The sequence below is a fragment of the Scyliorhinus torazame genome, chromosome 15, assembly GCF_047496885.1.
Source record: "Scyliorhinus torazame isolate Kashiwa2021f chromosome 15, sScyTor2.1, whole genome shotgun sequence".
In the NCBI taxonomy this organism is placed as follows: Eukaryota; Metazoa; Chordata; class Chondrichthyes; order Carcharhiniformes; family Scyliorhinidae; genus Scyliorhinus; species Scyliorhinus torazame.
In genome coordinates, this window is record NC_092721.1 from 201,535,682 (window position 1) to 201,561,540 (window position 25,859).

Genomic DNA, 25,859 nt, shown 5'->3' on the forward strand with positions numbered 1-25,859 from the left:
TCTCACCTCCTTCAAATAAAATATATTGCTACAGGTACCCGCAGGGTCTGCGTTGTGCCTGCATTTTGTGAGCCGTGTGTTTTTGTAGCGTATGTTGAACATGCTTTATTCCAATCCAACACTTTATCCGGTCCACCGATGACCGTATTGGTACTGTTTCCTGCTCTCTCCTGGATGTGGAAAAGTTTATCAGTTTTGCCTTCAATTTCAAAACCTCACATGATCCATCTCTGACACTTCCCTTCCCTAACTGCTCTGTCTCCATTTCTGGGGAGAGGTAGTCTATTAATGTTCATTATAAGTCCACCAACTCCCAGAGCTACCTTGACCATACTTCCTCACACCTTGCATCCTGTAAGGACGCCATTGGATTCTTCCAGTTTCTGCGTCTCCGTTGCACCTGTTATGATGATGCTGCCTTCCAGATCGGCACTTCTGACACGTCTTTCTTTCTGCTCACCCGAGAATTTCCCCCACTGTGGTTGACAGGTGTCCCCCCCGCCACACCCCCCAACCATGTCTGACCCATTTCCCGTACTTTTGCTCTCACCCTTCCCCTTCCTCTCAGAACTGCGATTGCATTCCCCAGTCCTCACCTTCCACTCCTCCAGCCTCCACATTCAAAGAATCAGCCTCCGCCAGCTCGAGTGTGGCGTGCAGGTTGGCATTGCCAATCTGGCATTTTTTTGCATGTGCACCATTGGGCCTGGGGTGCCTGGCGGTGGGTGTTGCGGGGGTGCAAGGGCGGGACCGGGGACCTTACCACAGTGCGTTCGGGCTGGGGGGCAGTCGGGGATCGTTTTGGGGGGCCTCAATCTCTCGCTACACTGGGGAGTTCTGACGAGCAGAGCTCCCCACGGAGCAAAACGGGGCTATATACAGCCTCGGCCACATGTACCCGTTTCGGGCACCGAACAAAAAAAATGGGTGGCAAGGTGGTTGGCACTGCTGCCTCACAGCGCCAGGGATCCGAGTTCAATTCCGATCTCAGGTCACTGTCTGTGTGGAGTCTGCACTTCTCCCCGTGTCTGCGTGGGTTTCCTCCGGGTGCTCCAGTTTCCTTCCACAGTCCAAAGATGTGCCGGTTCGGTGGATTGGCCATGCTAAATTGCTCCTGAGGTCCAATGGGTTAAGTAGGGTTACTGGGTTACAGGGATGGGGTGGAGGCGTGGGCCTGGGTAGGGTGCTCTTTCCAAGGGTCAGTGCAGACTCGATGGGCCGAATGACTCCCTTCTGCACTGTAGGGATTCTAGCCTACCCTTTTGCCTTTCCCAGGGGAATCGCAGCCTGCCCTTTTACCTCACTGTACAAGACCCCACTCACTGCTTCCAAGTGAAGCAGTGATTTACTTATACTTCTCATTTATTCACAGCTCACCATGTGGGTCTCTTCCACGATAGAGAGATGAAATGCAGACTGGGTACCCACTATGCAGACTGGGTAACCGCTATGCAGACTGGGTAACCGCTATGCAGACTGGGTACCCGCTATGCAGACTGGGTAACCGCTATGCAGACTGGGTAACCGCTATGCAGACTGGGTACCCGCTATGCAGACCGGGTAACCGCTATGCAGACTGGGTAACCGCTATGCAGACTGGGTAACCGCTATGCAGACTGGGTACCCGCTATGCAGACTGGGTAACCGCTATGCAGACTGGGTAACCGCTATGCAGACTGGGTAACCGTTATGCAGACTGGGTAACCGCTATGCAGACTGGGTACCCGCTATGCAGACTGGGTACCCGCTATGCAGACTGGGTACCCGCTATGCAGACTGGGTACCCGCTATGCAGACTGGGTAACCGCTATGCAGACTGGGTACCCGCTATGCAGACTGGGTAACCGCTATGCAGACTGGGTACCCGCTATGCAGACTGGGTAACCGCTATGCAGACTGGGTACCCGCTATGCAGACTGGGTACCCGCTATGCAGACTGGGTAACCGCTATGCAGACTGGGTACCCGCTATGCAGACTGGGTAACCGCTATGCAGGCTGGGTAACCGCTATGCAGGCTGGGTACCCGCTATGCAGACTGGGTAACCGCTATGCAGAACCCCTCTGCTCTGTCCACAAGCATGACCCCGACCTGCTGCTTGCCATTTTACCTCACCACCTCGCTCTCATCCTGACATCTCTGTCCTCAACCTGCTCGTGTTCCAGTGAAGCTCAACGCAATCTCGCGGAACAGCAACGTACCTTCCGATTCAATACTTCACAGCTTTCTGGACTCAACACCGAGTTCAACAATTTCAGGCAATCAGCTCTGTTCCTCGTTTTTTTTTTTTTGCCATGTGCCATTTTGATTCTTGTTTTTCCCTGTTTTTTTGCTTTCGGACAGAGCTGCTCATTATTCTGTCATTCAGACTCACTCTGAACCAATGCGTTGTTTCTTTACTACAGCCATTAACACTCCCTTTGCCTTTTTGTTCCATGATATCCTCGTCATTTGCTCTCTCCTGACCTCTCCCTAGCCCTTCTTTTTTGTTCATTTCCTCCTTCCCACTCTTGACAATGCAAAACCCAGGGCAGCACGGTGGCCTAGTGGTTGGCACAGCTGCCTCACGGCGCTGAGGTCCCAGGTTCGATCCTGGCTCTGCGTCACTGTCCGTGTGGAGTGAGGCACGATCAATTTGGCTGGAGGCGAAGTTGAATTCAAACTGAGGCTTTATTAGTATCTGAAGTGTGGCCTCCTACAGCAGCTGACGAAATGGCTGCTAGCTGAAGGCCATGCATATTTATAACCCGGCTCCTGGGCGGAGCTAGCCTGCAGGGGCCCAGGTGAACCTGTAGTGCAGGTTCTACCGTACAACCCTTAATATAGGAACACAGTGGTTTACCACATGGAGTTTGCACATTCTCCCGGTGTCTGCGTAGGTTTCGCCCCCACAACCCAAAAATGTGCAGAGTAGGTGGATTGGCCACACTAAATTGCCGTCTAATTGGAAAAAATAATTGGGTAATCTGAATTTTAAAAATAAATAAATAAAAAGGCAATGCAAAACCTATTTCACTTCTGTCTCCCTTCAATTATAAAGAAGAATCCTATTTGACTGGAACCATTGCTCTTTCTCCATATATGCTGAGAATTTCCAGCACTTTCTGTTTTTATAGTGAAGTGCTGTCATTCATGAGGGTTATGTTCCTGCAAAACATCGCAAACGGCAAAATTGCAAAGAGGAACATGCTTTTGAATGTGACTCAGTTCGGTAGGTTCCAGCCATGCGAGGGCAGCACTGGTTTGGGCAGTTGCAGTATTCTTCAATAACTGGTGTTTCTCTTCACTGAAGATGTTGGGGAAAGGGAGATGGGCGATTGATGATGGGACAAAGTTTACTCACATGAGGCTTGAAGAATGAATATGTGTCCTGAGTGTTCTCACTTTTGTCTGTAGGCTATGCACAGGCAAAGTCGTCTCTTTCTTCAAAGGGCATGAGGGATCTCAGCTCGTGCATGTCCCGGGTGGCTGTGACCACTCATGCCTGTTATGCTCGGGTTTGTTCTGCAATGAGACAGGGAGGGGGAGAGTGTAGGCGGGAGTCCTGCCAGTTCAGATGGTAATGAGGTGTGGCATATGTGGGACGTGAGCGGACAGGGGATGTGAGGAGCAGAGTAGATACTAGGGGAAGACCATGGGGATTGGGGTGGTGGAAGAGGGCCTCGTGACAGCTGTTGGCAACCCGCAAGGTGGCTGGGTAAGAGATCACCTTGGAGGTGCGAAGAGTCATAGAATTTACAGTGCAGAAGGAGGCCATTCGGCACTTTGAGTCTGCACCGGCCCTTGGAAAGGGCACCCTACCCAAGCCCACACCCTCATCCGATCCCCGTAACCCTACCCAACCTTTTTGGGCACTTTATCATGGCCAATCCACCTAACCTGCACATCTTTGGACTGTGGGAGGAAACCGGAGCACCCGGAAGAAACCCACACATACATTGGGAGAACGTGCAGACTCCACACAGACAGTGACCAAGTCAGGAATTGAACCTGGGACCCTGGAGCTGTGAAGCAACTGTGCTAACCACTGTTCTACCGTGCCCCCCTTCTGTGCGGGGCAGTGAAAAACTGAGGGTAGCAGACTTACCCTGGCCGCGCAAAGTAGGCCGTTCACCTTCTTGCAGCACTGCAGTCCCAATGTCCTCTTCTGCAGGGAGCTAGCACTGACTAGGGCTGCCAATGGCTCCCAGGCCTTGGTGGTCACCTTGCTGGATGGACGGCTGCATGCCCGTGGATAGAGGACATACCTCCTCTGCTACACACCATTCAGGAGTCAGGTCAGGGCTTCCTCTAAGAAACACGGTGCGGCTTCCACGCAGCCATCCCCTTGAATGGATCTGGAATAATAATCTTTTTTGTCATTACAAGTCAGCTTACATTAACAATGCAATGAAGTTACTGTGAAAAGCCCCAAGTCGCCACATTTCGGCGCCTGTTTGGGTACACTGAGGGGGAATTCAGAATGTCTAAATTACCTAACAGCACGTCTTTCGGGACTTGTGGGAGGAAACCGGAGCACCCGGAGGAAACCCACGCAGACACGGGGAGAAAGTGCAAACAACGCACAGACAGTGACCCAAGATGGGAATCGATCCCGGGACCCTGGAGCTGTGAAGCAACAGTGCTAACCACTGTGCTACCGTGCCGCCCGTACTGTTGGAGAGTGAGTACTGAGGAAATGCTGTACTGTCGGAGAGTGAGTACTGAGGGAATGCTGTACTGTCGGAGAGTGAGTACTGAGGGAATGCTGTGCTGTCGGAGAGTGAGTACTGAGGGAATGCTGTACTGTCGGAGAGTGAGTACTGAGGGAATGCTGTACTGTCTGAGAGTGAGTACTGAGGGAATGCTGTGCTGTCGGAGAGTGAGTACTGAGGGAATGCTGTACTGTCGGAGAGTGAGTACTGAGGGAATGCTGTGCTGTCGGAGAGTGAGTACTGAGGGAATGCTGTACTGTCGGAGAGTGAGTACTGAGGGAATGCTGTACTGTCTGAGAGTGAGTACTGAGGGAATGCTGTGCTGTCGGAGAGTGAGTACTGAGGGAATGCTGTACTGTCGGAGAGTGAGTACTGAGGGAATGCTGTACTGTCTGAGAGTGAGTATTGAGGGAATGCTGTACTGTCGGAGAGTGAGTACTGAGGGAATGCTGTACTGTCGGAGAGTGAGTACTGAGGGAATGCTGTACTGTCTGAGAGTGAGTATTGAGGGAATGCTGTACTGTCGGAGAGTGAGTACTGAGGGAATGCTGTACTGTCGGAGAGTGAGTACTGAGGGAATGCTGTACTGTCGGAGAGTGAGTATTGAGGGAATGCTGTACTGTCGGAGAGTGAGTACTGAGGGAATGCTGTACTGTCGGAGAGTGAGTACTGAGGGAATGCTGTACTGTCGGAGAGTGAGTACTGAGGGAATGCTGTACTGTCGGAGAGTGAGGACTGAGGGAATGCTGTGCTGTCGGAGAGTGAGTATTGAGGGAATGCTGTACTGTCGGAGAGTGAGGACTGAGGGAATGCTGTACTGTCGGAGAGTGAGTACTGAGGGAATGCTGTACTGTCGGAGAGTGAGGACTGAGGGAACACTGCAAAGTCAGCGAGGATGGTACCATTGTTTCTGCTGGGTCATGACTTAACCTTTTAAATTAAGTAGATGATTTACAGTTTGTAAAAAGACGAATGACTAGTTCTCTTTAATACATGGTCCAGACAGTATGGAGACGGAAGTAATGGTAAATTGACATCTAGAGTTAATAGTAAAATATTAGAGTTTCATAATTGGATCTCATCGACTGATGGTCTGTCTCTCCTTCCGTCTCCCATTACAGCGCAGGCCAGCTGAATAATCTGCAGACCAGGCAGGTTCTATTGTGCTGCTGTTAGACTTGGAAATGAATGCCCTGGAGCTCCAGCTTGTAAATGCACTGTTTAGTGAGTATCTGAGGCACATAGAAGTCAGAGAGAGAGAGAGAAAGACAGAGAGAGAGAGAAAGAAACAGCTTGCATTTATAGCATGGGAGGGTCTCTCCGGTGTTGTCTGTGACTGGAGCCGATTCGAGTGAGATAGGAGAATTTGGCATTCCAGCCAATACTCCAATCATTTTACACCGGCACCGGCAAATCCCAGCCACAAAAGAAGACAGAAGATTGCGGCCCATGTCTTTCACGGTATTGGGATGTTCCAACACAGCTCTGCGGCCAATGAAGTACTTTTCTGAAGTGTAGTCCTGTTGTAATGTTAGAAACATGACAGCCATTTTCCGCTCAGCAAGCTCCTACTACAACCGTTGTGTTAAGGACCAGACCGCCTGATTTGGTGTTAGTTGTGGGATAGTAAGACTGAGAGAAAGAGGTAGAGGTTTAGGGTGGGAATTCCAGAGCTTAGGGACCAAACTGATGACGGACATCATTGGTGGAGCGATCAAGACAGACGGGATCTGAAGTGGTAAGAATTGGAAGAGCGTAAGTTTACGGAGGAGGTAAGAAAGATAGGATAGGATTTGAATCGGGAAATGAGAATCTTAAATGTCATTGGACTGGGAGACAATGTACATTTCTTTTCCTGGGATGTGGGTGTCAGCATTTGTTGCCCCTCCAACCCCATCCCTAGTTGCCCCTTGAACTGAATGGCTTGCTAGGCCATTTCAGAGGGCAATTAAGAGTCAGTCACATTGCTGTAGGTCTGGAGTCAGAGGATTGCCGTCCCTAAATGGGCTTATGATAGCAATGATAGGTGGATTAAATGGGAGATGGAGTAAAGGTTTTTCACTCAAGACAGTGGTCGGGGTCGGGAACTCGCTGCCTAAAAGGGTCGTAGCGACCGAAGCTCTCAACTATTTAAAACATGTCTATAAGCACCTGGAATTCTGTAATCCCCAGGGCTACGGACCAAGTGCTGGAAAATTGGATAAGGCTGGGCCAGGGGGCCGGGAGAGATGAGGTGGGGGGTGGTGGTGGGGAGTGGCCTTTTTCTGTGCTGTACATTTTTCCAAATTACCTAACTATCTTAAAAGCAGGAATGTACAGGGAGGTGGGGAGAGGGTGGGGGTGTGGCAGTATGTGTGTTGCTCCTTGGGAGAGCCAGCACGGACGTGATGGGCTGAATGGCCTTCCTCTGTGCTGTAACAGTTATAGTCTGAATGGCGGAGCAAGCTCAAAGAACCAGATGACTGACTTCAGCACCTCTTTCATATATTGTTTTCTCTTACGACTCTGCTTAAACCTCTTTTGTTGACTCATTTGCCCGCGTATTGCCTAAAGCGTCTCTGTGTAAAGTATTGTCTGATCACACTCCTATGAAGTGCCTCAGAATGTTTTACTATGTTAAAGACACTGTCATGCGGAAAGAAGAGGGGGAAGCGCTGGTAGAAGAGTTGAAGGGTAAATGGGAGGAGGAGCTGGGGGAGGAGATTGAGGATGGTCTGTGGGCTGATGCCCTAGATAGGGTTAATTCCTCCTCCTCGTGTTCCAGGCTCAGCCTGATACAATTTAAGGTGGTCCACAGAGCGCACTTGACAGGGGGGGAGGTTGAGTAGGTTCTTTGGGGTAGAGGACAGATGTGGAAGGTGCTCAGGGAGCCCGGCGAACCATGTCCATATGTTTTGGTCATGCCCAGCACTGGAGGGGTTCTGGAGAGGAGTGGCGGGAGCAATATCTCAGGTGGGGAAAGTCCGGGTCAAGCCAAGCTGGGGGCTAGCAATATTTGGAGTAGTGGACGAACCGGGAGTGCAGGAGGCGAAAGAGGCCAGCATTCTGGCCTTTGCGTCCCTAGTAGCCCGGCGAAGGATCTTGCTAATGTGGAAGGAGGCGAAGCCCCCCAGCCTGGAGGCCTGGATAAATGATATGGCTGGGTTCATAAAGTTGGAGAGGATTAAGTTCGCCTTGAGAGGGTCTGCGCAGGGGTTCTACAGGCGGTGGCAACCGTTCCTAGACTATCTCAGACTATCTCGCGGAGCGTTAGAGGAAGGTCGGTCAGCAGCAGCAGCAACCTTGGGGGGGGGGGGGGGGGACGGGGGGGACATGTCCTAGGAGGGGAGGGGGGGTGGAGGAGACGTCCTGGGAGGGGGGAGGGGGGGGTGGAGGGGATGTCCTGGGAGGGTGGGGGGGGGGGGGGGTGGAGGGGGGGGGTCCTGGGAGGGGGGGGGGGGGGGGGGGGGGGGGGGGACTGCCTGGGAGGGTGGATGAGCAAGAGATAACATGAAGGGTTGGGGAAACTGGCACATACGGGTGAGGGCCAGTGTACAAAGCTGTGTAAATATATCATTTTGCCATGTATATATCTTGCTCTGCGCGATTTCTCTTTTTTTTTGTTACGAGAGGGAGGGGGGTTATTGTTTGTAAGGGAGAAAAATTGTGTTGAAAAACTTTAATAAATATATTTTTTTTAAAAAGACACTGTCATGCAAATTGCTTTTGCTATTGAGAGCAAGATAGGATAATGGGGCCAGCAGCCATAAAAGCAACCGTTTACAAATGACGTTCGGAATGAGTGCCAGAAGGAACATTTTAACTAAAAAGTGGTGCCAGACAACACACCGAAGGTCCAGTCATTGAACATCTGATTGGTAGGATAGAAATTGACCAATACTAGAGGGTCGTGGTTCAATGGCGAACCAAAGGTGCTGTTTCTCACCCTTTTATCTTCTCACTCCATCTTGTTTGTTTTTCCTCCTTTGCAGGTTCCCTCCAGAACGCTGGAGTATCTTAAGAACAAAGGGGTTGAGGTGAAAGTCCTTCAGACGGAGGAGGCTGTGCGAGCGTACAACGTGTTGGCCAGTCGGGGTGCACGAGTTGGCGGAGTTTTCCACTCCACTTGCTGAAACTATGGGAGGTTCCCTGACAACACTTTAAGCCCAGCGTGACTTCCTTTGGTTTCACAAGGTGAAACCTGGCCTTGTTGCTGTTATTTCCTTCACAGTGTGCAGTTTGAATTACTTAAACAGGACAAGGAGAGGCTTTAAAGGGTGTGTGTGTGCGCATTATGTATTGTATTACATTAAAATGTGATTCCTATTTCAAACAGGAGTCTCCAGTCTCAGTGTCGACTGCTGGTAGTTTGGTCATTCGAAGCCGGAAAAGAGAGGAGTTAATTTTTACTTGCTGCACTTGGAATATTTCCTCTTTTGTTAAAGGCGTGCTTTGAGACACCTTGCCCCCAGTTTGATTAGTTGTGAGGCATTTGGTTTTCCCATATTGGGTATACATGAGGGAGCCAAATGCAGAGATCTCATTTCAAGCATGTGCTAGCGGAATGGTTTCCCATTGTGAGTAGGGGCTGATGGGTCTGGTTTTCCATTTACAGGATGACTTTGACGATAAGGTTCCCTTGTGACTGACTGTGTGTGAGTGCACCTCTTCTGAAGCTGCACTGAGCTTGTCCTGTCCCTACACTGCATCATTGTAAATTGTACCTTTCGCTTTTCGTCTTTACGATAATTCCTCAAGTTGATTTTTGTAAAATATAATAAAAATGGAAAATGCTATTTACTGAACAGTTCTGTAGAAGGATCATTTAGATCCGAAACATTAACCATGTTTCTCGCTCCACAGACGCTGCCAGACCTGCTGAGTTTATCCAGCATTTTCTGTTTTTATTTCAGATTTTCAGCATCCGCAGTATTTTGCCTTACATAGAATTTACAGTGCAGAAGGAGGCCATTCAGCCCATCGAGTCTGCACCGACCCTTGGAAAGAGCACCCTACCTACGCGCACATCTCCACCATATCCCCGTAACCACATCTAATCTCTTTTGGACACTAAGGGCAATTTAGCATGACCGATCCACCTAACCTGCACATCTTTGGACTGTGGGAGGAAACCGGAGCACCCGGAGTAAACCCATGCAGCCACGGGGAGAATGTGCAGACTCCGTGCAGTAAATTTGTTTGATTATTTTGTTGTTGAAGATTTCCTAAAACTCGTACCCATTATCTAGCAGGTCCTGTCTTCAGCTGAAATGCACTACGGGCCTGTGAAATGCAGTGGGGGAATGCATTTGCAAATACAGTTCGCTCAGTCGGACCACTGTAGATTAGTTGGGATGGAATTGATAACAGGTTTACTCTTCGTGACCAACTGTCATCCTTGAAGGGGATGTTAAGCTCTGGTAATATTTTTGTAATAAGAACTAGAAAACAAGTCTTAACTTCTTCAACTCCAATTTTATTGTTTTCTACAATCACTCCTCCAACACTACAGTGCCACCTGTATCCCCTTTATATACAAGTGTGGTTTATTCAACAATTAAAGCTTCAATTCTAACTTAACCACAGGGAAACATTAACTCTTTCCAATCATGGGAGGGGGGACATAGGCTCAAATCCCCTCATGGCAACTGGTGGAATATAAATTCAATTGATGAATCTGGATTATGAAGCTGGTCTCAGTAATGGTGACAATGAAACTATCATTGATTATTGTAAAAACCCATCTAATTCATTAATGTCCTTTAGGGGAGAAAATCTGCCATCCTTACCTGGTTTCCATGTGACTCCAGGTCCACAATAATGTGGCGGACTTTGACTTTGAAATAGCCCAGTGACCCACTCTGTTCAAGGGCATTTAGGGATGGTAAACAAACACTGGTCTTGTCAACAAGGCCCATATCCCATTAAAGAACAAAGAATAAAAACACCAACAATATGGGTGAAATTGGATATGAATGGGAAACGCATTATGCATTGCTCGCATGTTTTAAGTGCTGCCTTAATTTTCTTGCCTCAAAAGAACTCTTGTCAAGTGTGTTACAGATGTTCCAGCAAGTCACTCCATCTCATTTATGTCCCTCCTACATGTCCTATTCCACCGTTATCTGGTCATTTTCACATTGCTGTTTGTGGGACCTTGCTGTGGTATTGTAAACACTTTAAAAGTACTTAGTTAACGAGAAGGCCTTTTGGGACAACCTGAGGTGGTTGAAGGCACTATATAAATGCTATGTACAGGATTCTCCCGCAATCACGGGGGCGGACCGTACCAGCACCAAAGAGTGGCGTGAACCACTCCGGCATGGGGCCGCCCGGAAGGTGCGGAATCCTCCACACTTCCGGGGGCTAGGCCGGTGCTGGAGAGGTAGGCGCTATGCTAACTGCCGCCGAAGGGCCTCCGCCGGCCGGCGCGAGTTGGCGCATGCGCAGGAGCGCCAGCATGTTCTGGCGCATGCACAGAACCGCTGCCGTGATTCCTGCTCATGCGCAGGGGGTTTCTTCTCCGCGCGGGCCATCGCGGAGCCTTACACAGGCCGGCGCGGAGGGAAAGAGTTCCCCCACAGCACAGGCCCGCCCGCAGATCAGTGGGCCCGATTGCGGGCCAGGTCACCGTGGGGGCCCCCTGCACCCCCCCCAAGGACTCCGCAAGCCGCCCTCAAAGCCAGGTCCCGCCGGTATGGACCTTGTCTAACCCACGCCAGCGGGCCTGGCCGCAAACGGGCAGCCGCATGGCCCATCGGGGCCCGGAGAATCGCCGGGGGGGCCACTGCCAACGGCCCCCAACCGACGCGGCGCAATCCCCGCCCCCGCCCAAAAACCGGCGCCGAAGAATTTGGCAGCTGCCATTCGAGCGGCAGGGCGGGATTGACACCGCCCCCCCCCCCCCCGCCGATTCTCCAACCTGCGGGGGGGGTCGGAGAATTAAGACATGCAAAATGGTTTATTTGACATCTGATGGGCGACTGGGCAAATAATAATCTTTATTATTGTCACAAGTAGGCTTACATTAACACTGCAATGAAGTTACTGTGAAAATCCCCTAGTCGCCACATTCCGGCATCTGTTCGGGTGCACTGAGGAAGAATGTAGAATGTCTAATTGACCTAACAGCACGTCTTTCGGGACTTGTGGGAGGAAACCGGAGCACCCGGAGGAAACCCATACAGACACGGGGAGAACGTGCAGACTCTGCACAGACAATGACCCAAGCCGGGAATCAAACCTGGGATCTTGGTGCTTTGAAGCAACAGTGCTAACCACTGTGCTACCATGCCGCTCTTAGTACAGTCCCTGGTTTGGGACTCAACCCTAAAGACCAGAAAGGCTGCAGGTTCAATCTCTTCCATTGTCAGGTATTAGCTGTTCTCTGTTGGGACAGCATCACAGAGCCTGGCCCCGGGAGCCCTGGGCTATAGCGAGGGAGGAAATCAGTCCGCGTTCCCTTGCCTGATCGCAATCTAGTGCTCACCTACTGCAAGCCAGTCATTTATTGGTAAGGATAGGACTGGGCAATAGTATTTTGTTGTCCTCTTGATTGATCATCACAAGGCAATTCACAGGCCAGGCTTTTATCTCGATGAGATAATAGAGCATGTGTGTATCAGTAGAACCATATCCTAACACACATTCATTGTTTGAGGAAGAGGATATTATTATTGGAGGATGATAAATGAATGAATTAACGAGTAAGTTACCTCTCGAAGCACACAGTCCAGGCTCATGCACCCAGTGCAGTACTGAGAGAGCCAGGGGCACCATCCTGGGTAGACATAAAGGAACCCACGGCAGTCCTCGAGGAAGTGTCATCCTGATATCCAAGGTGACACATCTTTTAGCTAACATCACTAAATAACAGATTAACTGGACATTTGTGACATTAATGTTTCTGGGAGCTTGCTGTGCCCAAATTGGCTTCAACGTTTCCCACATTATAACACTTCTAAACAAAACCGAGCCGGCTGTGAAGCGATTTGGGATGTCCTGAGGATTTGAAAGGTGCAATATGAAATGCAGGCTCTTCCTTACTCGGTGTTCCTCCTGATCACACCCACCCTTTTAGAATAACCCTTTCCTTTCTCAACACACAGGTTCATCCCAATGTTCACAGACCCTTCAATTCTGCATGCAATGAATGTCTAATGAGGATCGGTTTTATTTTTGAACACAACCTGAGAGCCATTTCCAGCATAAAGCCGGGGATTTGGCCCATTGAATCTGTGCTAGCCCTGCGTGGAAATAACAGTAAGCAATTTGCTACTTTAAAAATTACATCAGAACTGATGCCATTGTTCAAAGTGAAACATGGGAAGTTATGTCAAAGTATGTTTTGTCTTAGGCATGAAAAGCAACAAAATACTGAAAAGAAGTATAGATGTACTTACAAATGAACCGTAATAAATGTACATAGTGTTCACCTGGTCTCCTGGCTATTTTTAAAACTTGTAGTCACATGACAGTAAGGTTGACGACTCTGGGCAATTTCATCACATGATTAGCCCCACCTCCACAAACCCACCATTGGTCGCAATCCAGCTCTTGGTCTGTAGCATTGTAGGTAGCAGATGAGGAACATATCAGCCATGATAGAATGCATTTGGACGTGGACTTTGAATATCTTTGACTATTAGTGATAAAAGCATAAGGGCAGCACAGTGGCTCAGTGGTTAGCACTGCAGCCTCACGGCGCCGAGGTCCCAGGTTCGATCCCGGCTCTGGGTCACTGTCCGTGTGGAGTTTGCACATTCTCCCCGTGTTTGCGTGGGCTTTGCCCCCACAACCCAAAGATGTGCAGGCTAGGTGGACCGGCCACGCTAAATTGCCCCTTAATTGGAAAAAATGAATTGGGTACTCTAAATTTAAAAAAAATAAAAGTATAGAAGCTTGGCAGAGGGTGAAATGAGGTGTACCCTCTGCCAAGCTTATATACTTGTATTTTTATTATAATTTTTTTAAATTTAGAGTACCCAATTCATTTTTTCCAATTAAGGGGCAATTTAGCGTGTTCAATCCACCTACCCTGTGTCAAAAGCTCTTTTCGAAACCTTCAATCAATTATCTTAAATTTCCTCAATCATTCAGGTTCTGGTCCATTTTCTCCCTGCGCTCAAGGCATTTATTATTTTTTTAAGATATGTATTGTTGGGATGTGGTTAACAAAATAATTTACAACCCAACCATAGTTACTTTCAGATTACGAAGCGTCAAATCATGTGGGATTATTGAGCAGAGTGGTTAAATTACTGGATGAGTAATTCAGAGACCTGGAGGAGTTGAGTTCAAATTCTACCAGGGTGTTCATATTCTATTGAATAAATTTGGATTAAAAGCTGGTATTAGTAATGGTGACAGTCCAAAGGTGTGCAGGTTAGGTGGATTTATCGCATGATCAATGCGATGGGTTACGGGGATAGGGCGGGGGATTGGGTCGGGTGCTCTTTCAGGGGGTTGGTGCAGACTCGATGGCCTAATGGCCTCCTTCTGCACTGTCGGGATTCCATGAAAACTGCTGGAGGGCGCAATTTACATTTATATAGCACATTTAACGGAATGAAACACCCTAAGGCTCCTCACCGGAGCATCATAAAATGAAGTATGACACCGAGCTACATAAGATATTAGAACAAAGAAAAGTACAGCACAGGAACTGGCCTTTCGGCCCTCCAAGCCTGTGGCAATCATGATGCCCTAACTAAAAAATAACCTGCCCTTACTCGGTCCGTGTCCCTCTATTTGCTCCCTATTCATGTACCCACCCAGATGTCTCTTAAATGTTGCTAGAGTGCCTGCTTCCACCACATCCTCTGGCAGCGTGTTCCAGGCACCCACCACTTTGTGAAAAGCTTACCCCGCACATCTCCCTTAAACTTTCCCGCTCTCACAGTGAACCTGTGCCCCCTTGTAATTGACACTTCCACCCTTGGAAAAAGCCTCTGGCTATCCACCCTGTCTAAGGTTCTCAGAATTTTGGAAATCTCTATCAGGTCTCCCCTCAGCCTCTTCTTTCCAGTAAAAACAATCCTAGCTCATTCAACTTCTCCTCATAGCCAACCCCCTCGAGACCAGGCAACATCATGGTGAACCTTCCTTGCATTCTCTCCAAAGCTTCCACATCCTTCTGATAATGTGGTGCCCAGAACTGCACGCAACACTCCAAATGCGGCCTAACCAAGCTTTTATACAACTGCAACATGATTTCCCAACTCCTGTACTCAATGCCCTGGCTGATGAAGGCAAGCATGCCATATACCTTCTTAATCACCTTGGCCATCTGTGTTGTCGTCTTTTAGGGAACTGTGGACCTGCACGCCCAGATCTCTCTGTAATGTTAATGTTCCTGAGGACTCTGCCATTTACAGTATAATTCATGCCTCCAAAGCACATCACCTCACGTTTGTCCGGATTAAACTCCATTGCCATTTCTGTGCCCAAGTTTCCAATCTATCTATATCCTGTTGTATCCTCTGACAATCCTCGGCACTATCAGCAACTTTAACAATCATCGTGTCGTCCATAAACTTACTCATCAGACCACCCATATTTTCCTTCAGATCATTTATATACACTACAAATAACAGAGGTTCCAGCACTGATCCCTGTGGAACATCACTAGCTACAGATCTCAATCCTGAAAAACATCCTTCCACCGGTACTCTGTCTTCTATAACCAAATCAGTTCTGTATCCATCTAGCCAGCCCACACTGACTCTCATGTGATTTTATTTTTTGTACCAGTCTGCCATGCGGGACCTTGTCAAACACCTTACATATAAACTACACCCACAGCCCTTCCCTCATCCATTTTCCTTGTCGCCTCTTTCAAAAAAACTCAATCAAGTTGGTGAGACATGACTTTCCCCGTACAAAACCATGTTGCCTGTCACTAACTGATTCATTGTTCTCCAAATGTGTGCATATCCTGTCCCTCAGTATCTTTTCCAAAAGCTTCCCCACCACTGATGTCAGGCTCACCAGCCTATATTTGCTGGATTATCCCTGCTTCCTTTCTTAAACAAGGGAACATTGGCTATTCTCCAGTCCTCTGGAACCTTGACTGTGGTCAAAGAGGATGTGAAGATTTCTGTTAAGGCCCCAGCTATTCCTCCTTGATTCCTGCAGTAACCTGGGATAGATCCCATCCGGCCCCGGGGACCTGTCTACCTTAATGCAATTTAGGATACTCAACACTTCCTCCTTTTATATATTGATGTCCTCAAGAGTATTCATACACCTATCTCTGACCTCAATGTCCGTCATGTACTTCTCCCTGGTGAATACTGATACAAAGTACTCATTAAGGATTTCACCCACTTCCTATGGTTCCAAGCATAACTTGCCTCCATTGTCCTTGAGTGGGCCTACTCTTTCTCTTGCTACCCTCTTGCTCCTAATATATGCATAAAAAGCCTTGGGATTCTCCTTGACATTGTTTGCTCAAGACATTTCATGGCCCCATTAACCCTCCTAATTCCACGTTTAAAGTTCCTTCCTACTTTCACTGTACTCCTCAAGGTCTTTATTAGTTTTTAGATGCCTAGACCTATCGTATACTTCCTTTCTCCTTTTGATTAAGCTTACAATTTCCCTTGTCATCCATGGTTCCTGACCCCTGCCATTGCTATCCTTCATTTTTGCGGGGACATGCCAAAGAAATGGCAGACGAACTGAATAGTTACTTTGCATCAGACTTCACGGTGGAAGACACCAGTGGGATGCCAGAGCTCCAGGAGAACCAGGGGCAGAGGTGAGTGCAGTGGCCATTACTAAGGAGAAGGTTCTGGGGAAACTGAAAGGTCTGAAGGTGGCTAAGTCACCTGGACCGGATGGACTACACCCAAAGGTCCTAAAAGAGATAGCTACGGGATTGTGGAGGCATTGGCGATGATCTTTCAGGAATCACTGGAGGCAGGAAGGGTCCCAGAGGACTGGAAAGTGGCTAATGTAACACCACTGTTTAAGATGGGAGCGAGGCAGAAGACGGGAAATTATAGGCCAGTTAGCCTGACTTTGGTCATTGGCAAGATTTTAGAGTCCGTTATTAAAGATGAGATTGCGAAGCACTTGGAAGTGCATGGTAAAATAGGACTGAGTCAGCACGGCTTTGTCAAGGGAGGTCTTGTCTGACAAATCTGTTAGAGTTCTTTGAGGAGGTAACAAGGAAGTTAGACAAAGAAAAACCAGTGGACATGATTTATTTAGATTTCCAAAAGGCCTTTGACAAGGTGACGCATAGGAGACTGTTAAATAAGTTAAGAGCTCATGGTGTTCAGGGTAAGATTCTGGCATGGATAGTGGATTGGCTGACTGGCAGAAGGCAGACAGTGGGGATAAAGGGGTCTTTTTCAGGATGGCAGCCGGTGACTAGTGGTGTGCCTCAGGGGTCTGTGCTGGGACCACAACTTTTTACAATATACATTAATGATCTGGAAGAAGGTACTGAAGGCACTGTTGCTAAGTTTGCAGATGATACAAAGATCTGTAGAGGGACTGGTAGTATTGAGGACGCAAGGGGGCTGCAGAAGAACTTGGACAAGCTAGGAGAGTGGGCAATGAAGTGGCAAATGAAATACAATATGGAAAAGTGTGAGGTTATGCACTTTGGAAGGAGGAATTTAGGCATGGACTATTTTCTAAATGGGGAAAGCAGAAGCACAAAGGGGCTTGGGAGTCCTTGTTCACGATTCTCTTAAGGTTAATGTGCAGGTTTAGTCGGCAGTTAAGAAGGCAAATGCAATGTTAGCATTCATGTCAAGAGGGCTAGAATACAAGACCAGGGATGTACTTCTGAGGCTGTATAAGGCTCTGGTCAGACCCCATTTGGAGTATTGTGAGCAGTTTTGGGCCCCATATCTAAGGAAGGATGTGCTGGCCTTGGAAAGGGTCCAGAGGAGGTTCACAAGAATGATCCCTGGAATGAAGAACTTGTCGTATGAGGAACGTTTGAGGACTCTGAGTCTGTACTCGGAGTTTAGAAGGACGAGAGGGGATTTTATTGAAACTTAGAAGATACTGCGAGGCCTGGATAGAGTGGACGTGGAGAGGATGTTTTCACTTGTGGGAAAAACTAGAACCAGAGGACACCATCTCAGACTAAAGGGACGATCCTTTAAAACAGATGAGGAGGAATTTCTTCAGCCAGAGGGTGGTGAATCTGTGGAGTCTTTGCTGCGGAAGGCTGTGGAGGCCAATTCACTGTCTTTAAGACAGAGATAGATAGGTTCTTGATTAATAAGGGGATCAGGGGTTCTAGGGAGAAGGCAGGAGAATGGGGATGAGAAAATATCAGCCATGATTGAATGGCAGAGGAGACTCGATGGGCCTAATTCTGCTCCTATGTCTTATGGTCCTGCACTTCAAACAACTAGCCTTTAAAAGCCTCCTGCATGTGAGACATGTCCTCAAATAGCCCCTCCCAATCCACATTCCCCAGTTCCTATCTAATTTGTATCTAATTGGTCCTCGCCCAATTAAGCACCCTCACCCTCCACTCTTGTCCTTATCCATGACTACCCAAAATCTTCTAAATTATGGTCGCTAAGCCCAAAATGGTCCCCCACTGAAACATCAATCACCTGGCCTGGCTCATTCCCCAATACCAAGTCTAGTGTGGCCCCCTCCCTGGATGGTTTGTCAACATACTGTATCAAAAAGCATTCCTGAACACGTCTAACAAATTGCTCTCCAACCAAGCCCCTGGCTGTAAGGAATACCTAGTCTAATTGGGGAAGTTAAATTCGCCCATCACAACTACCCTGCTTTTTTCACGCCTTTTCAGTACCTGACTTCACAACTGCTCCTCTGTCTCCTGCGGGCTGTTGGGTGGTCTATAGTACACTCCCAACATTGTGATTTCAACCTTCTTATTCCTAGCTCCACCCATAATGCCTCACTACAAGATCCCTCCAATGTGTCCTCCCTCAACACAGCTGTGATCTGCTTCCTGATTAGGAATGCAACTCCCCCACTTCTTTTGTTTCCCCTTCTGTCCCGTCTAAAACAACGATATCCCGGAATGTTAAGCTGCCAGTCCTGTCCCCGTAATTGAAATTACATCATTACAATTACAAATTACATCAAGGGAAGTGTAAAGCTATGGACAGTATAATGGTTAATGGAGATCAAGGCAGCAGGTTACGTGACAGGTTATTATGTAGAGATATGGGTTCAAAGACAAGGAAAATTAGGAGAAAGGGTAAGAGGAAAAATAATTTGCGAAAAGTTACTGATCAAGGTGTTAGGATTCATAACAAAGACATAAAAAACAGCATAAGTGTACTTTACCTGAATGCTCGTAGTATACGAAATAAGGTAAATGAGTTGATGGCGCAAATCATCGTGAATGACTATGATTTAGTGGCCATTACTGAAACATGGTTAAAAGATGGTCACGACTGGGAGTTAAATATCCAAGGGTATCAGACTATACGAAAGGATAGAATGGATGGTAAGGGCGTTGGTATAGCTTTGTTGTTTAAGGGTGCCATCTGGGCAATAGTAAGGGATGATATTGGTGCTATGGAGGACAAGGTTGAAGAAATTTGGGTGGAAATCAGGAATAGTAAGGCGAAAAGGTCACTGATAGGAGTAGTCTATAGGCCACCAAATAGTAACAGGATGGTAGGGCAGGGACTAAGCAAAGAAATAACGGATGCATGTAGAAATGGTACAGCGGTTATCATGGGAGATTTTAATCTGCATGTCGATTGGTTTAACCAGGTTGGTAAAGGCAGCCTTGAGGAGGAGTTTATAGAATGTGCCCGGGATAATTTCCTGGAACAGTATGTAATGAAACCTACAAGGGAACAAGCGGTCCTAGATCTGGTCCTGTATAATGAGGCAGGATTGATTAATGATCTCATAGTTCGGGATCCTCTTGGAAGGAGCGACCACAATATGGTGGAATTTAAAATACAGTTGGAGGATGACAAGGTAAAATCAAACACTAGTGTTTTGTGCTTAAACAAAGGTGATTACAATAGGATGAGAGAAGAACAGGTAGACTGGGAGCAAAGACTTCATGGTGAAGCAGTTGAGGAACAGTGGAGAACCTTCCGAGCGATCTTTCACAGTGTTCAGGAAAGGTTTATACCGACAAAAAAGAAAGACGGTAGAAAGGGGAAAAATCGACCGTGGATATCTAAGGAGGTGAGGGGGAGTATCAAATTGAAGGAAAAAACATACAAAGTGGCAAAAATTAGTGGGAGACTAGAGGACTGGGAAGTCTTTAGGGGACAACAGAAAGCTACTAAAAAAGCTATAAAGAAGAGTAAGGTAGACTATGAAAGTAAACTGGCTCAGAACATAAAAGCAGATAGTAAAAGCTTCTACAAATATATAAGACAAACAAGAGTGGCTAAGGTAAATATTGGTCCTTTGGAAGATGAGAAGGGAGATTTAATAATAGGAGACGGGGAAATGGCTGAGGAGCTGAACAGGTTTTTTGGGTCAGTCTTCACAGTGGAGGACACAAATAACATGCCAGTGACTGATGGAAATAAAGATATGATAGGTGAAGACCTTGAGATGATTGTAATCACTAAGGAGGCAGTATTGGGCAAGCTAATGGGGCTAAAGGTAGACAAGTCTCCTGGCCCTGATGGGATGCATCCCAGAGTGTTAAAAGAGATGGCTAGGGAAATTGTAAACACACTAGTGATAATTTATCAAAATTCACTAGACTCTGGGGTGGTCCCAGAGGATTGGAAAGTAGCAAATGTGACACCACTGTTTAAAAAAGGAGGTCGGCAGAAAGCGGGTAATTATAGGCCGGTAAGCTTAACTGCGGTTGTAGGGAAAATGCTGGAATCTCTCATTAAGGAGGAAATAGCGGGGCATCTGGAGGGAAATTGTCCCATTGGGCAGACGCAGCATGGGTTCACAAAGGGTAGGTCGTGTCTGACTAATTTTTTGAGGACGTTACCAGTGCAGTAGATAACGGGGAGCCAATGGATGTGGTATATCTGGATTTCCAGAAAGCTTTTGACAAGGTGCCACACAAAAGGTTACTGCATAAACTAAAGATGCATGGCATTGAGGGTAAAGTGGTAGCATGGGTAGAGGATTGGTTAACTAACAGAAAGCAGAGAGTGGGGATAAATGGGTGTTTCTCTGGTTGGCAACCTGTAACTAGTGGAGTCCCTCAAGGATCAGTGTTGGGCCCGCAGTTGTTCACAATTTACATAGACGATTTGGAGTTGGGGACCAAGTGCAATGTGTCAAAGTTTGCAGACGACACTAAGATGAGTGGTAAAGCAAAAAGTGCAGAGAATACCGGAAGTCTGCAGAAGGATTTGGATAGGTTAGGTGAATGGGCTAGGGTCTGGCAGATGGAATTCAATGTTGCCAAGTGTGAGGCTATCCACTTTGGGAGGAATAACAGCAGAATGGATTATTATTTAACCGGTAAGAGGTTAAAACATGCTGCTGTGCAGAGGGACCTGGGTGTGCTGGTGCACGAGTCGCAAAACGTTGGTGTGCAGGTGCAACAGGTGATTAAGAAGGCTAATCGAGTTTTGTCTTTCATTGCTAGAGGGATGGAGTTCAAGACTAGGGAGGTTATGCTTCAATTGTATAGGGTGTTGGTGAGGCCGCATCTGGAGTATTGTGTTCAGTTTTGGTCTCCTTACCTGAGAAAGGACATATTGGCACTGGAGGAAGTGCAGAGGAGATTCACTAGGTTGATCCCAGAGTTGAGGGGATTAGATTATGACGAGAGGTTGAGTAGACTGGGACTGTACTCATTGGAGTTTAGAAAGATGCGGGGGGATCTTATTGAAACATATAAAATTATGAAGGGAATAGATAGGATAGATGCGGGCAGGTTGTTTCCACTGGTCGGGGAAAGCAGAACTAGGGGGCATAGCCTCAAAATAAGGGGAAGTAGATTTAGGACTGAGTGTAGGAGGAACCTCTTCACCCAAAGGGTTGTGAATCTCTGGGATTCCTTGCCCAGTGAAACAGTTGAGGCTCCTTCTTTAAACGTTTTTAAGAAAAAGATAGGTACCTTCCTAAAGAATAAAGGGATTCGGGGATATGGTGTTCGGGCCGGAAAGTGGAGCTGAGTCCACAAAGATCAGCCATGATCTCATTAAATGGCGGTGCAGGCTCGAGGGGCCAGATGGCCTACTCCTGTTCCTAGTTCTTATGTTCTTATGGTTCCATGCAGTAATCCAGGCTCTCAGTTCATCTGTTATACTTCTTGCATTGAAGCAAACGCACTCTAGACCTCCAGTCCCACTGAGCCCTGCGGCTTCCCTCTGCCTGTTCTTACTCTGCACCAGGTTTATCTTAGTCTCACTTTTTCCACCAGTCTCTACTTTACTGGCCTGCTGTTCAGGTTCCCACCCCTCTTCCACACGAGTTTAAAGCCTCTCGAACAGCACTAGCAAATCTCCCGGCCAGGATATCGGTGTTCCTCCAGTTCAGGTGCAACCCGTCCTTCTTTTACAGGTCCCACCTTCCCGAGAAGACATCCCAGTGATCCATTTATCTAAAGCCCTCCCTCCTACGCCAGCTCTTTAGATACATGTTCAACTGTACTATCTCCCTGTTCCAAGCCTCACTAGCACGTGGCATGGGGAGCAATCCTGAGAGTACTATCCGAGAAGTCCTGCTTTTTAGGTCCTAACTTAACTCCCTGAATTGTCTTTGCAAGACCGCTTCCTTCTTCCTGCCTATGTAATTCATTCCAATGTGGACAATGACATCTGTCTGTTTGCCCTCCTGTTTCAGGATGCCCTGTAGTTGTTTAGAGACATCCAGGATCCAACACCAGGGAGGCATGGCACCATCCTAGAGTCCCATTTGCGGCCACAATGACCAGAAGCTTGGTCAAACAGGTAAGCTTTAGGAAGTGTCTTTATACGAAAGGTAAAGCATTGTGACTTAAGGACTTCAGGCAGTTGATTGGCTGTGGCGGGGTTTAGGTGATTGGCTGGGGACAGGGCTCGAGGTGAGTGACTGAAGTTGATTGGTGGGTGAAGGATTCCAGGTGAACAGCAGATGGCTGGCACAGATAATTGGCTGGTATACGACTCCAGGGGATTGGCTGGTGGAGGGCTCAAGGGGATTGGCTGTTGGAGGGCTCAAGGTGATTGGTTGGTGCAGGCATCAAGGTGATTGGCTGATGTAGGATTAATCAAGGGATTGGCTGATGTAGGACTCTAGGGGATTGGCTGTTGTAGGGCTCAAGGTGATTGCCTGGTGTAGAGTTAATCGGGGATTGGCTGGTGTAGGGCTCAAGGTGATTGGCTGGTGTAGAGCTCAAGTTGATTGGATGCTGTACGGATAATCAGGGGATTGGCTGGTGTAGGACTCCAGGGGATTGGCTGTTGTAGGGCTCAAGGTGATTGGCTGGTGTAGAGTTAATCAGGGGATTGGCTGGTGTAGAGTTAATCAGGAGATTGGCTGGTGGAGGGCTCCAGGTGATTGGTTGGTGTAGAGTTCAAGGTGATTGGATGGCGTCGGGTTAATCAGGGGATTGGCTGGTGTAGGGTTAATCAGGGGACTTGCTGGGGTAGGACTCCAGGGGATTGGCTGGTGGAGGGCACAAGGTGATTGGTTGGTGTAGGGCTCAAGGTGATTGGCTGGTGTAGAGTTAATCGGGGATTGGTTGGTGTAGGGCTCAAGGTGATTGGCTGGTGTAGAGCTCAAGGTGATTGGATGCTGTACGGATAATCAGGGGATTGGCTGGTGTAGGACTCCAGGGGATTGGCTGTTATAGGGCTCAAGGTGATTGGCTGGTGTAGAGTTAATCAGGGGATTGGCTGGTGTAGAGTTAATCAGTGGATTGGCTGGTGTAGGGTTCAAGGTGATTGGTTGGTGTAAAGTTCAAGGTGATTGGATGGCGTAGGGTTAATCAGGGGATTGGCTGGTGTAGGGTTAATCAGGTGATTGGTTGGGGTAGGGCTCAAGGTGATTGGCTGGTGTAGAGTTAATCAGGGGATTGGCTGGTGTAGAGTTAATCAGTGGATTGGCTGGTGTAGGGTTCAAGGTGATTGGCTGGTGCAGGGTTTCCAGGTGATTGGCTGGTGCAGAGTTTCCAGGTGATTGGCTGGTGCAGGGTTCACTGTGATTGGGTGATGCAGGGTTTCCAGGTGATTGGCTGGTGCAGGGTTTCCAGGTGATTGGCTGGTGCAGGGTTCCAGGTGATTGGCTGGTGCAGGGTTTCCAGGTGATTGGCTTGTGCAGAGTTTCCAGGTGATTGGCTGGTGCAGGATTTCCAGGCGATTGGCTGGTGCAGCGTTTCCAGGTGATTGGCTGGTGCAGGGTTCCCGGTGATTAGCTGATGCAGGGTTCCAGATGATTGGCTGGTGCAGGGTTTGCAGGTGATTGGCTGGTGCAGAGTTTCCAGGTGATTGGCTGGTGCAGGGTTCCCGGTGATTAGCTGATGCCGGGTTCCAGGTGATTGGCTGGTGCAGGGTTTGCAGGTGATTGGCTGGTGCAGGGTTTCCAGGTGATTGGCTGGTGCAGGGTTCCCTATGATTGGTTGATGCAGGGTTTGCAGGTGATTGGCTGGTGCAGGGGTTCCAGGCGATTGACTAGTGTAGGGGTTCCAGGTGATTGGCTGGTGCAGGGTTTCCAGGTGATTGGTTGGTGCAGGGTTTCCAGGCGATTGGCTGGTGCAGGGTTCCCGGTGATTGGCTGATGCCGTGTTCCAGGTGATTGGCTGGTGCAGAGTTTCCAGGTGATTGGCTGGTGCAGAGTTTCCAGGTGATTGGCTGGTGCAGGGTTCCAGGTGATTGGCTGGTGTAGGGGTTCCAGGTGATTGGCTGGTGTAGGGGTTCCAGGTGCAGGCTTTCAGGTGAGGGACGGGGAGGTTCCCTCTCTGGGTGAGATCAGTCAGGAAGCAGCTCCAGAAGTGACGGCGAGAGCTGACATTCCTCTTTAGGGGAAACTTTTTCAAGCTGGAGGGTGGAGACTCGCCTGGCCCGGCCCAACCCCACCCCAGCAATTCCCTCCAATTCCTGCCTCCAGCCGAAAACAGACTGAAACCTCACCGGGGACAGGAAACAAGTCAGTTATTCTAGTGATTTGGAAATTTAATGAGAAGATGTAATTACTTTTATTTTTGGATCATGAAGCTGAGTCGAATGGTCTCCAAATGATTTGGAACGAAAGGGGAGTAATTGATAGACTAAAAATCCTGTTAACCTCTATTTTTAAAATAGTCTTTGTTCCTGTCTCGGTATTTGGGGACAACCTGTTGTTTGTGAAGGAGATAGGTTGGCGTCACTTTAAACTATCTTACAGAGAGGACCAGCAGCATTGCAAGGAATCGGTTTCCGTTTGTAATGAAAGTCAGTCTGGGGAAATCACATCTCGAAACAGCTTGAAAAAAGGTTTCATTTTGTCCTGCTGGTGTGGTTTGTCTGTGGTCCGGATTTGGATGTGAAGGAAGTTTCTCTGCCTGCACTGGCGTGTGTGTGTTTTTTCCCCCCCTGTTGTGTGTTTGTTCAGACTGAAGAATGAGCATCTCGGAGCTGGGCTGCTTCACCTTGGACACCATTTACGGTGGCGTGGACCCCAACATCACCGGCAACGGCGGGGAGGAGTGCGCCGCCTTCCTCTCCCACACTCAGCGCGCCTTGGAGACTGTCCTCATGATCAGCCTCTCCTTGCTGCAAATCGTGCTTTCCTACAGGAAGATCCGAGGGGACTTTCGGCAGCACTGGACGCCAGGAGCATTGTCACAGGAGACTCTGGGCAAAAACCTCCTGCAGGCTGCCCTGTGCTTGACTTTTGGCTTGGAGATCGGGTTCAAGTGTGCTACCAAAACCCTTATTTACTTGCTAAATCCTTGCCATGTTGTTACTGCCCTGCAGGTACGTTGTTATTCACTCCCTTCAACCTTAAGTTTACTTTGTTTTATGTATCTCACTTACTTTGGTACAAAAGGGGGGGGTGCATTTTTCACAACCCACCAGATGTCTCAAAAGTGCTTTGCAACTACTAAAGTACTTTTTGAAGTGTGGGCACTTGTGATGTGAGAATTTACACACAGCAAACAGCGGTGATAATGAACTGATTTTTTTTTTTGGGGGGGGGGCTTAGTACTTGTTGGGGCCAAAAGTATTGGCTGGGACAGTGGGGGTAACCTTTCTCTAGCTGCTCTTCAGGGTAGTGCCATGTTTTTTTTACAATGGAGCTGTATAAAACGTTCTTTGGGCCA

General features: G+C 48.2%; 2 protein-coding genes across 7 annotated transcripts in view; both read left to right on the forward strand.

Annotated features, from left to right (window-relative positions):
- Positions 1-13,106, forward strand: part of aamdc (adipogenesis associated, Mth938 domain containing) — a 56,603-nt gene extending 43,497 nt beyond the window's left edge. For all 6 annotated transcript variants that reach the window (XM_072477437.1, XM_072477436.1, XM_072477435.1 and 3 more), the window contains one exon: positions 8,665-13,106. In XM_072477437.1, the coding sequence (XP_072333538.1) occupies positions 8,665-8,805 (141 nt within the window). In that variant the 3' untranslated portion in view covers positions 8,806-13,106. The remainder of the gene's footprint in view (positions 1-8,664) is intronic.
- Positions 13,107-24,518: 11,412 nt separating this feature from the next.
- Positions 24,519-25,859, forward strand: part of LOC140392122 (transmembrane protein 164-like) — a 68,292-nt gene continuing 66,951 nt past the window's right edge. The window contains exon 1 of the mRNA XM_072477442.1: positions 24,519-25,512. Coding sequence (XP_072333543.1) covers positions 25,156-25,512 — 357 coding nt within the window. The 5' untranslated portion in view covers positions 24,519-25,155. The remainder of the gene's footprint in view (positions 25,513-25,859) is intronic.